This window comes from Ovis canadensis, chromosome 8 (assembly GCF_042477335.2).
Source record: "Ovis canadensis isolate MfBH-ARS-UI-01 breed Bighorn chromosome 8, ARS-UI_OviCan_v2, whole genome shotgun sequence".
Classification (NCBI taxonomy): domain Eukaryota; kingdom Metazoa; phylum Chordata; class Mammalia; order Artiodactyla; family Bovidae; genus Ovis; species Ovis canadensis.
The window spans coordinates 65840230-65852576 of NC_091252.1; the positions used below are offsets into that span (position 1 = coordinate 65840230).

A 12347-nucleotide genomic window follows, 5' to 3' on the forward strand; every position below is an offset into this window, starting at 1 on the left:
TTGTTTAATCTGTCCATATTATTTCCTGTACAAATGGTTTTTGTACAAATGGATAACTTTTGCATAACTGTTTTTATAGCTTAATGTATCTAATTAACATCATACATTTTTTTCAATATTCTCAAAAGTTATATCTTTTAAAATGTATACAGGACTAGACCACCACTTTTTCTAAGAACTTATTTTATTATAATAAGAAATTTCTCCCCAATTTTTAGCAATAGTCTAACATGCCCAAATATAAATTTCTTGACATATATTTTACATAAACACATTGTGGCTAATTACCGGTCCTTACATATACCTCTGCACATTTTGCACAGCTTTCTTTATTAAAAAGATTTTAAGTTTATAATCATCTAAGTCACATATTATCTTGACAAATTATCCGCTTTGGAAACGTGCAAGACTTGTCTTCTAAAATAAATTATTTCATAACAAAATAAGTTGTAAACCATGCGGATGAATTTTCAGCTGGTACTTTCTTTAGAAAACAAAAACAAACAACAATTATACATCTCTCCTTAGTGCCAAATTTTTCAATGAATTCAGAAAATTTGTCTCTAATGAAGTTATTTGAAGGCCACTTAGAAAAATAATAATATAGAAAGAAATATAAACAATAACTTTCAAATTTGCTGATTTAAATAATAAATCAATCACATGTGGGTTTACCATTCTGATAACTGCAGGTCTCACCTTCATATCTTCTTCCCCTAAGTGCGCCTCCTCTGACAACAAACACCTTGATATTTCCATGCACCATTGTGGCAATAATCATTTTCTGTATAAGGAATTTTTCCACTGTACTGCACCACTCCACTGCACTTTTGTTAGAGAAGGCAGAGTCATTCCATCTTTGAATATCAGAGATTACTCCAGTGCTTAAACAAGCTGCTGCTGCTGCTGCTGCTAAGTCGCTTCAGTCATATCTGACTTTGTGCGATCCCGTAGACAGCAGCCCACCAGGCTCCTCTGTCCCTGGGATTCTCCAGGCAAGAATACTGAAGTGAGTTGCCATTTCCTTCTCCAGTGCATGAAAGTGAAAAGTGAAAGTGAAGTCATTCAGTTGTCCCCCATGGGCTGTAGCCTACCAGGCTCCTCCATCCATGAGATTTTCCAGGCAAGAATACTGGAGTGGGTTGTCATTTCCTTCTCCTTGAACGAGCTATAAACTTTTATTGGGTAAATCAATAGATTCATTCATCTATTAATCAATGACATGGTGCCTTAACAAGTCACTATGCATATTTAACAAATAGTAGAAAGAAGAAAACTAACATGTATTCAGTTCAGTTCAGTTCAGTCACTCAGTCGTGTCCGACTCTTTACGACCCCATGAATCTATAAAAGCCAATTAATTAAATACCAAGCCTCTGTTAAATCTTTGTAGACTTTGTCATTTCATTTTTTCTTGTATTTTTCCTTCTCTAATGATTTAAATTATCTCACATTTTCCATGAATGATTTATTACCTAACAAAACATGTAGCAACCTACATATACCACTGAATCCTATTTTGTGTGATATAATAAAAGATTTTAGATAATTTATATATACATATATGTATATATACGCAGACAGAGAAGAACTTATTTATAAAAATGCAATCTCTAAAAAGCAAGAAACAAAGTATCTTGCAGCTCTAAGAACCTCATTTATATTTCACATATGCTGTAGACAACGGCTCAGAAACTCAGATGTGGTGCTTATAAATATGTATGAAGTATAATTAGCTTGGAAAATGCTGCTTCATCAACAGTCCTGATATTGTTGATGTGCTTCAGTGACTTACTAAGCAGTGTTGGAGAAGGAACTCTCCAGATTCCAACAAATTGAAGCAGTTCTCTCCATCCATACCATGTTAGTGTCTTCCATTCTGCCATCATATGACAGACCTGTCTTTTAAACCTGGACTGTGAGTATGTGGCTGTATGCCATCAGCTCTTTACTGTTTTGGAGTGCTTCTTTGCCTTATACTTATTAAAGAATTAAATTTGTGTTTTAGAACCCTTACATACATGTGCAGATGCACGTGTGCAAAACACCACACAAAAACACCACACACAGTTCAGTTCCAAATGATTTCACTGGTGAATCTACCAAACATTTAAGAAAGTAGTAAATTCTTCAGGGAATTGAAGAGGAGGAAATATGTCCCAGTCATTCCATGATGCCAGTATTACTATGATACAAACCAAAGACATTATGAAAAAAGAGAAAATTATAGATCAATATCCCTCATAAACCTAGATGGAAAAATTCTGACAATGTTAAAACATAGAATCCAACCATTCATTAAGATAATCTACAAATTAGAAGAATGTATTTGCAAATTACATGTCTGATGAAGGATTTGTATCCATATTATACATAAATATCTTTCAAAACTCACTAAGAACAAATAACCCAATACAAACTTGTACAAAAAATTTTAACAGACACAGCCAAAGAAGATGGTGAAAAGCACATGAAAAAACACTCAGCATAATTAGTTGCAAGGAAAATGCAAATTAAAATCCAACTATTGTACACCGCATTAGAATGTCTAAAATCTTAAAAAACCGACTATATCAAGTAGTGACAAGGATATAGTTACATTTGTAACTCTCACCCACTGCTAGTTAGAATTTAAAATAGTACAAGTAATTTGGAAAACATGTTGATTGTTTCTTAAAAGCGTAAACATATATCCACCAGATATTCTAGCCACGCCACTTAGAGGTCTTTCATTCCAAGAGAAATCATCATATGTTCGTACAAAGATTTGTATACAAATGTTAATAGCGACTCTATTTAGAATAGCCAAAGCTGATATAATCCAAATGTCCATCAAGAAGTGAATGAATAAATAGATTGGGGGCATATCCATGTGGGACTTCCCAGATGGCACAGTGGTCAAGAATCTGCCTGCCAATGTGGGAAATGCAAGATATTCGAGCTTGAACCCTGGGTCGGGAAGAACCCTTAGAGTGCAAGATGGCAACCCACTCCAGTATTCTTGCCTGGAAAAAATTCCATGGACAAAGGAGCCTGGCAGGCTATAGTCCATGGGGTCACAAAGAATTGGACATGACTGAGCAACTGAACACACACACCTATCTATGTAAATAGAAAAGAGATCACATTTTGATACACACACAACATGGATAAATGTAAAAATAATTACACTGAATGAAAGAAACGAAACAAGAAAAAAGAGTTCTACATATTGGATGATTCTATTATATAAATGTCCATAAAATACAGACTAAAAGTGTTGGAAACCAGAGCAGTGCTTATGTGGAGATAAGGAGGGACAAGAAGGAGAAGGGAGGGTATGAAAAGAAATGATGGGTATGTTCTCTACCTCAATTGTCTGACCGTTTCATGGGTGTATAAATATCAAAGCTTATCAAATTATAAAATTTAAATATGGTAAGTTTATTTATACCTCACTAAAACTGTTAAAAAGTGTAAGAAAGTAGAAAAAAATGAATATTGCCCATCACTCTTCCTAGTCCCTCCGAATTTCCACAGCTCAGACTTTAGCTTTTTTCCATGTGGTCTGGCCCTTCTTTTCTCTCTCACCTTGTTTCATTAATTTTCTTATGCCCAGCAAGTCAACTCTCTTTCCTTCCTTCACCTCCTTGCCTCTTTTGCATATCCAAGATCAGCTGTAAAATGTTGGTTGTTAGATTCTCACCAGACCATGTTCCTGTAGAAAGGAATTCATACCTTAAGACTCTGGGGGAAGCTTGCTCCCTTGCTTGCTTGCTTTGTCTAGCTGGATCTAGTATTATGAATGAGCCATGTTATCTTGATGGCTCAGGATCATCACTGTCAATATTGGCATCTACTGAAGCCTGTTTCATCCTTATCCAAATAGATTTGGATTGCTGAGATTTAAAAATTCTCCAAGTTGGTTTTCTTTCCTCATTGTCAGTTTGTCAGCTGTCACTTTGGCTGCTATCATGTGCTTATTTAGAGAATCTTCATTCTTCTTTCTTTGTAATTTCCTTTCTCTAATCTGTTTTGATTCAGGAAACCTGTAACCAGAGAATAAGAAAGGCATATAAATTTGGAACAAATATAGAAGCTGAGTGGGTAATGGAGCCTTATATTTTTGAGTAAGGTACATTGGATTTGTGCTGTTGATATTGACACTGTTACTTTTTCTTCAAAATAAATGACACTTAAATGACGTTACTGTATCTAATTCCCCACAGACACCATAGGACCAAGCATTTCTGTATTCTCAATTGAAGAAAGTGTCCATTTCCCACAGCATAATTTGTCAGAGTTGTCAGGCAGCTCTTTTTGCAAAGGCTAGATATAAATGCACAGATTCTTTTTATTTATGTAGATGTTTCCAATATATCCTTTTGTAGATATCATAGTATTATTTAATCAATCTGTTTTATAAGCAATAGATTATGTAAGTGAAAGCTGTTGGAATAACACCTTAAAATAAATTTTACCACAACAGTAGCAATCTGTAATCTCTCGTAGTTTAATGTTTGAATAGTATGATAAAAAATGCTATTAAAGCACTGGCAATGTAGTTGAATAGTATTATGTCTAGGCTAACCTGAGTTCAGATTTATAACTTCAACAGTAAGTATTTAGCATTCTCTAGCTTTTCTTACACTCAGAAATACTCTTCCAATTTAGAATTTACAAGATCTAAATTTGTAAGATCCTATTTGATTTATCTTTTGGTATGTAATGATTCTTGAAGTGCAAACATTGTTAAAATGGATAACTAAACATTTATTTTAAGCAATCCTTTTCCTATATCACTCTATTATCTTTGCGTCAGCTCTCTTAGTTCAAGCCTCAACAAATCCATCTTTGCTAGGAGATGATTGTGGCTCAGAGACTGTCATTTAGAAGGTTTTATTTTGCCCTAAGACTTGGAGATGCCTTCAGAAAAGGAACACTATTCTTCCTCATTTCAGTACCTAGGGGACAGGAAATGCTTCCTCCACTTACCCCATAGCTTGAATGCAATGTGCTTAGGGATAAAGTCAAGGATGTGCTTAGTTCTTAATTTGCTTGACCATTTGACAGCACTTGATAATACTGACCAGTTACAAGTTGCAACACTGCCAGTCATCACACTCTGAGCCACTTCTGTAAGTCTTGATTTCCAAGATATCGTGCTCTCCTGGGTTCTCTTTGTCCTTTCTGGAATCTCAATCACCCTGCTAGCCCCACTTTCTGTACCTGCCTTTAAATAAATATTGGGATTCCCAAGGGTTCTCTTCTAGACTTTCTTCTCATCTCCTCACTTTAATCACAAATACGTGCTGATAATGTATTATTCTGCATACGTAGTTCAGAATGGTTTCCTAAAGGTAAATGGTGTACCAACTGCCTGCAAGATAGCTCTACTTCTTCGTTCTTTGGTTTTAGAAATGTGACACTTCTTTTTCTGCCCACAGGCAACAGGTCCTCAGGGTTCATTAAAGGAAGGTGCCAAAGGTTCTCTTCAGAAAAGCTTTGGGATTCTTAATGAAGCCAAGAAGTTAGCAAATGATGTAAAAGGTTAGTGTGATCTCTTTTTATTATTATTTTCAGTGTAATTGTAGTTGTAATTGGTAGGATATTCTATCAGATTATTGGAAAAATGTAATTGTTGCACCGTGGTTGTTATGATGATTTTTACTATCTAGATTTACTGTAAGTAAACAATCTTATCAGTTTTACTATATTTTGCCTTCACATGTCATTTTGTACTGAGCATTACTTCAGAATTTTTAAACCTAATTTCTGCAACACCATTTCATCTGTATTTTAAGTATGCTGCTGCTGAGTCGCTTCAGTCGTGTCCGACTCTGTGCAACCCTGTAGACGGCAGCCCACCAGGCTCCCTGGTCCCTGGGATTCTCCAGGCAAGAACACTGGAGTGGGTTGCCATTTCCTTCTCCAATGCATAAAAGTGAAAAGTGAAAGTGAAGTCGCTCAGTTATGTCTGACTCTTCGTGACCCCATGGACTGCATCCTACCAGGCTCCTCCATCCACGGGATTTTCCAGGCAAGAGTACTGGAGTGGGGTGCCATTGCCTTCTCCGATATTAAGTATAAGAACTTTTAATTTTTAAGGTATATTAAATTTTAAAGACCATCAAATGCCACCTTTTTTGACTTTAGAAATTATGCTCACAAATGAATAAGGCAGATACAGCTTTCAATTTAGTGAGGCACATGGTGGCTCAGACAGTAAAGCACCTGTCTACAAATGCTGGAGACCCAGGTTCGATCCCTGGGTCAGGAAGATCCCCTGGAGAAGGAAATGGCAATCCACTCCAGTACTATTGCCTGGAAAATCCCATGGACAGAGGAGCCTGGTAGGCTACAGTAGTCCATGGGGTCGCAAAGAGTCAGACACGACTGATCGACTTCACTTTCATATCTCAAAAAGTTTTTGCCTCTTAAATACATTTTTGTGTATTTTATTCCTAATTCAAAGATCAAAGTGCATGAAATATCTGCCTTGATTATCATATGGATTTTGCATTAAAAATTCAATACAGCCCACATTCTAGATAAGTTATTATATTTATTATTTCATTCAAATATCTCCTGTTCTCATGTAATTGCCTCCTGTTTCTGTCTTCAGTCTTATTCTTTCCCCTTTTCTGGCTTGCATCCAGCTCCCCAACCTTACTGAGATATTCATGTTCTCTGAAAAGTTGCTGCCATTTCAAACCTCCAAGTTCTGCAGTGTTCATTCTTCTCTTTGGAACTCCTCACCATCCCTTTTTTCCAACCAGCTACCTTCTATCAGACCCTCAAGATTTAGTCCAAATGTTATCATCTCCAGGAGGCCTGGCACCCCATCTGAATTACATGTCTCCTCTCTGTGCACCCCTTTCTCATAGACTCGTCAAATCATCACAGCCATAGACTTAGCATCCATTTTCTAGAGGACGGTAGCAGGATCTTCTTTTTAGCTTTGTATTTTGGTGTGTAGTATCACAGTGACTATCTCAATTCAGGAAATAAGCATATTTTTTAAATAAAGGAATAATGTTGGTCTTTACTAACATTAGAAAGAAAAGAGATTTTTATCATTTATATTTGCCAGTGCTCTCAATGAATAGTCTTTTATTTCCAAAATAGGCTGGTATGGAATTACATGTTTTGTCTCCCTTATAGATAGCACTCTGACAGTAAATGCTTTGGATTGTGTATCATAGGTAAAATATGACCCCTTATATGTATAATCCGATGCAGGAAATTCTATTTATTACAACCTGAAAAATAGCTGTAGAGTGAATCCTGTTTTCCTAATTTGGCAAGTTGGGTTATATCATTACTTGGTCATCATGCCTTTCCCTCCAGTGCTCTTGCCCAGAGCTGAGATCAGGGTGAGGTGAGACAGGTTCAGCCACGCAAGTGCAGAGTTAGGTTCTGTTTCTATTTAAAATTTTTAATATTTTGCTCATATTGATCTTTTTTGAATTAAATGTGATTTAAAAAATACTGCATAAAAACGTTTTATCTTGAACACTGAGTTTTGGGGGGCCCTTTTGAATTTCACACCTGAGGTGAATGCCTGAAAAAGAAATCTAAGGACAGGTATGGTAGCCAGGGTTAGGTGACAGAAAGGTTCATTAGTTTAGATGCCCTTTTTTGTACTTCAGGTAGTACATTATTTAAAGTAATGAAAACCCACAAACTACTCAAGTAATAATTCCTCCAGAAATCCAAGCCAAGGCTCTGACGGAGATGGGAATGTTTTCCTGCTACATTATGACATTCCCCTGATTTGTGGCCAATTACACAAGGTATAAAACGGCTCTTAATCAGGGAAATGCCATATATTACCACCAGGAACTGCTGAAATAGGCCGTACAGAGCAAAATACTTGACAGCAGCTATTAAAATAGAGATTTAGTCATTTCTCTCTCTATGGTGCCTGGAGTTAGAAGGAATAAAAATGGTGAGGCAGTATACCCTCCATATTTCTAATGTGTTACTTGGTTCTAGTCAGTACAATACAGTTAGTCCATGAGCTTTAGTCATGAATAACTTGGAGCTGCTCCCTGCCATCATTATGCTGTTCTTGCCTTCAGAGAACCTGAACTTGCCAGGAGCAGTTTGTTTTGCCTTTAAGTTTTGAGTATACATTTATTAAAAGTAAATTTGCCCTTGTGCACATTTGCCATTTGAGACCAGTCTGTATCAAATTGATTGAATGTCCATGGAGATAAAAATTGTTTTGTTGATGGATATGGGGCTTGATACAAATTGATGACCAAAAAAGCTAGAAGATAAATTGATGCCACTGGGTGAATTAATACTACTTTGCAGATTGACAAAGGATTTCGTCCACAAAAAAAAAAAAAAAAAAATAGCCAAGTGAGGCTCTCATGGAATGTGTACAGAGCAAGGATCGAAGTTGAGGATGATAGAAGTATGAAAATACTAAAATTCTATAATTATATACCTTATCTTATATAGAGTAACTTTCTAATTTTATTTGCCTCTTCATTTAACCCTACTTTTCAACTTTGCTCAAAATAAGTGAAATTATTTAATTACTTAGGAACAAATAGATAACATCTCTGTAAAATGAATGACATGCACATTAAATAAGAAGATCTATGCTCAAGCCCAAGGATATGGAATCAATGAACTGTATGACATATGATGTTGTCCAAAACACAGAACAATGCCAGAATTACCCGCAAAATTAATTTTAATCAAATTAATCCATATTTTCCTTCTGTACCATGAGCCTCCAGACGCTGAGTCATTAAGACCAGACAAGTGTATCAAAATGGTTTTGCGATCATGAATATAACACACTTGCAATTACTAACCTGTTAAGAGTCTGTGTTATTATTTCAAATTAGATACAAACAGAATAAACAGGAATATTATAGTGACATTAAACTGAAGTATGATTTAGGAATTAAAATTTGCAGGACACTAATCTTCTCAGTCTGCTGGCTTTCTGAATAAAGTAGCTATTCCTCTCTTCCAATAATAAATAAATAAAAGTATTTTTATATTATTAAAAACAGACTCCTGTTGGGAATTCCCTGGCAGTCCAGTGGTAAGGACTCCATGCTTTCACTGCCAAGAGTAGGGATTCAATACCTGGTCAGGCAACCAAATCCCACAAGCCACATAGCACAGCCAAAATATCATACCTATACATATGTATGTAAATATATATAGTGGTTTAGTCACTAAGTCGTATACAACTCTTGCAACCCACGGACTGTAGCCCACCAGGCTCTTCTGACCATGAGATTCTCCAGGCAAGAATGCTAGATTGGACTGCCATTTCCTTCTCCAAGGGATCTTCCCAGCCTAGGGATCAAACCAGGGTCTCCTGCACTGCAGACAGATTCTTTACCAACTGAGCTACCAGAGAAGTACCAGTATGTATGTGTGTGTGTATATATATGTATATATATATATAATATATATTTGGAGAAGGAAATGGCAACCCACTCCAGTAGTCTTGCCTGGAGAATCCCATGGACAAAGGAGCCTGGCGGGCTATATATAGTCCATGGGGTCACAAAGAGTCAGACATGACTGAGCAACTAACACACACACACACATAATATATATTATGATATTTATATTATATTGTATATATATATATTTGCATAATTTGCATACTGCCATTTGCCAGAATCCCAAAAGTATGCAAGTGAAAGACAAACAAACCATTCCATTGACAAAGAAATAATTTTGGATTAAATGGATAAAGCCACCCCTGGATCCCCTAGCCTATTGTAGTCTGAGAACAAGCTAATCTTTTCCTTTATGAATTGCTAATTCCTCATGCAGAGTTTTAGTTCCTCCTTCAGTGTGTGAATAGAGAAAATTGAGAAATTAAAATAGAGTTGAACTCGGTTTCAGAGTTTAAATGAGAAGTGGCAAAATAAGGGCCAAACACGGAAGGACAGAAACTATTAGAACCAGAGAGTACTTGTCTTACTTAAAGGTATTTAAATTACATTTGTTTTAGAATACCTTGCTGGTCAAAACAAAAGGAACCTGCAAACCCATACTCAGGCTTTGGAGCTTGTCCTAGAGGAACCACATGGAGTGTTTGATGTCTGGTTATTTTGGTTTCTCATTCAACTAGCTGAAGAGAGAACTGTCCTCTATCTGATATCTTAAGACTTTGGAGATGATAGTGAAAGTGAAGTCGCTCAGTGGTGTCCGACTCTGCAACCCCATGGACTGTAGCCTACCAGGCTCCTCCGTCCATGGGATTTTTGAGGCAAGAGTACTGGAGTGGGCTGCCATTTCCTTCTCCAGGGGATCTTCCCAACCCAGGGATTGAACCCAGGTCTTCCACATTTCAGGCAGACACTTTAACATCTGAGCCACCAGGGAAGCCCAGTAGACATGCCACCAGACAAATCCCCCTTCTCTCCTCTCCTCAGGCTTCAGCTATAATCTGGTATTGGGAGGAAGAACATGTTCAGTTGCAAGCAAATGGCTATTGAGGGCCTAGCGAGCACTGTGCCCAAGGCAAACAAGAACGGATTTGGCACTTTTTTAATCAGGACAAAGTTTCCCGGGAATATGCCTTCCTATAAACACAGGCCCTATTTACTGATCTTAGAGGTTCCCTTGCATGGTACATGTAAGGGATATGTCTGGGCAAAAGAGGAAATCAGAGATAGGACACATCCCAAACTTGTGACAGCTACTGGGAAAAGGTAAGAATAGGAAAAATGTAATGGAAGAGGGCTAGGTGTGCCCCAGCGTGAAAAGACTGGGTGGAGCAACCTCATCAAATCAATTGAAAGGAGGCCAGTGACAAGAATGAGATTCTGGATTTCACCCAGCTTTCTTCCTTACTCAGCTGCTCTTCCTTCAGTACGAGTGTTGGGATCCTGCAGTCAGTGGTGGGGTTGACTTGGGGGCAGATTCATGTACCTGGATGAAAAATTACAGTCAAGTGACTTGAGATAAATTTTACCTCTTATGTTCTTAAAACATTCAAAGCTAAAAAGATAATATAATATAGTAAAATTAATAAATTGTATAGAGAAATCAAGGGCTTCCCAGGTGGCTCAGTGGTAAAGACTTCAACTGCCAGTGCAGGAGACATAGGAGATGCAGGTTTGATCCCTGGGTCAGGAAGGAAATGGCAACCCACTCCAGTATTCTTGCCTGGGAAATTCTATGAACAGAGGATTCTGGTGGGCTACAAGTCCATGCGTTCACAAAGTGCTGAACATGACTAAGCGACTGAGTTCGCATGCATAGAGTAATCACATATTATAAAATGTAGTAAATTAACCATTTTTGTGTGTAATTGAAAGTGTTAGTTGCTCAGTCATGTCCACTCTTTGCAACTCCATGGACTGTACCCCACCATGGGATTATCTAGACAAGAATACTGGAGTGGGTAGCCGTTCCCTTCTCCAGGGGAATCTTCTTGACCCAGATATCGAACCCAGGTCTCCTGCATTGCAGGCAGATTCTTTACCATCTGAGCCACCAGGGAAGCTGCAACAGAATCATTTAAGTCAAAGAAATTCTATTTGAATATACTGCATACATATAGTAGAGCCAACACTTTAGCCCAAGTTAATGTGGTTCCAGAGATGATGTTTTTAAGCACTGCTGGATAAAAACGCTGGCCTTTTGCCGTGGTGTAGAGGTGACACATTAACATTCATGCCCCTAACAAAGGTTTGATAAATGAGTGAATGGATGAGCATTGCAGGAATCTCTCGTTACCAGAAAGGTCAAAATCAAGGTTTTCACCTCATACAGATCCCTTACCTCTTCCAAACGCTCTGCTTCAGAGCTGTGGATAAAGCACTGCAGAAGTTAACCTGCTCTCTAATTCAGAAGGAATCCTGGGCTGAATGAGTTATAAACTGGAATCAAGATAGGCAGGAGAAACATCAACAACTTCAGATATGCAGATACCACTCTAATGGCAGAAAGCAAAGAGGAACTAAAGAGTCTCTCGATGAGGGTGAAGGAGGAGAGTGAAAGACCCAGCTAAAAACTAAATATTAAAAAAATAAAAATCATGACATCTGGCCCCATTCAGTTCAGTTCAGTTCAGTTCAGTTCAGTCGCTCAGTCGTGTTCAACTCTTTGCGACCCCATGAGTTGCAGCACACCAGGCCTCCCTGTCCATCACCAACTCCCAGAGTTCACTCAGACTCACATCCATTGAGTCAGTGATGCCATCCAGCCGTCTCATCCTCTATTGTCCCCTTTTCCTCCTGCCCCCATTCCCTCCCAGCACCAGAGTCTTTTCCAATGAGTCAACTCTTTGCATGAGGTGGCCAAAGTACTGGAGTTTCAGCTTTATCATCATTCCTTCCTAAGAAATCCCAGGGCTGATCTCCTTCAGAATG

The 12347-nt window shown here is 37.8% G+C and overlaps 1 protein-coding gene across 3 annotated transcripts in view; it reads left to right on the forward strand.

Moving 5' to 3' along the window:
- The window catches only part of LAMA2 (laminin subunit alpha 2), a 681429-nt gene that overhangs the window by 572137 nt on the left and 96945 nt on the right, over positions 1-12347 (forward strand). For all 3 annotated transcript variants that reach the window (XM_069598353.1, XM_069598354.1, XM_069598356.1), the window contains one exon: positions 5427-5529. In XM_069598353.1, the coding sequence (XP_069454454.1) occupies positions 5427-5529 (103 nt within the window). The remainder of the gene's footprint in view (positions 1-5426; positions 5530-12347) is intronic.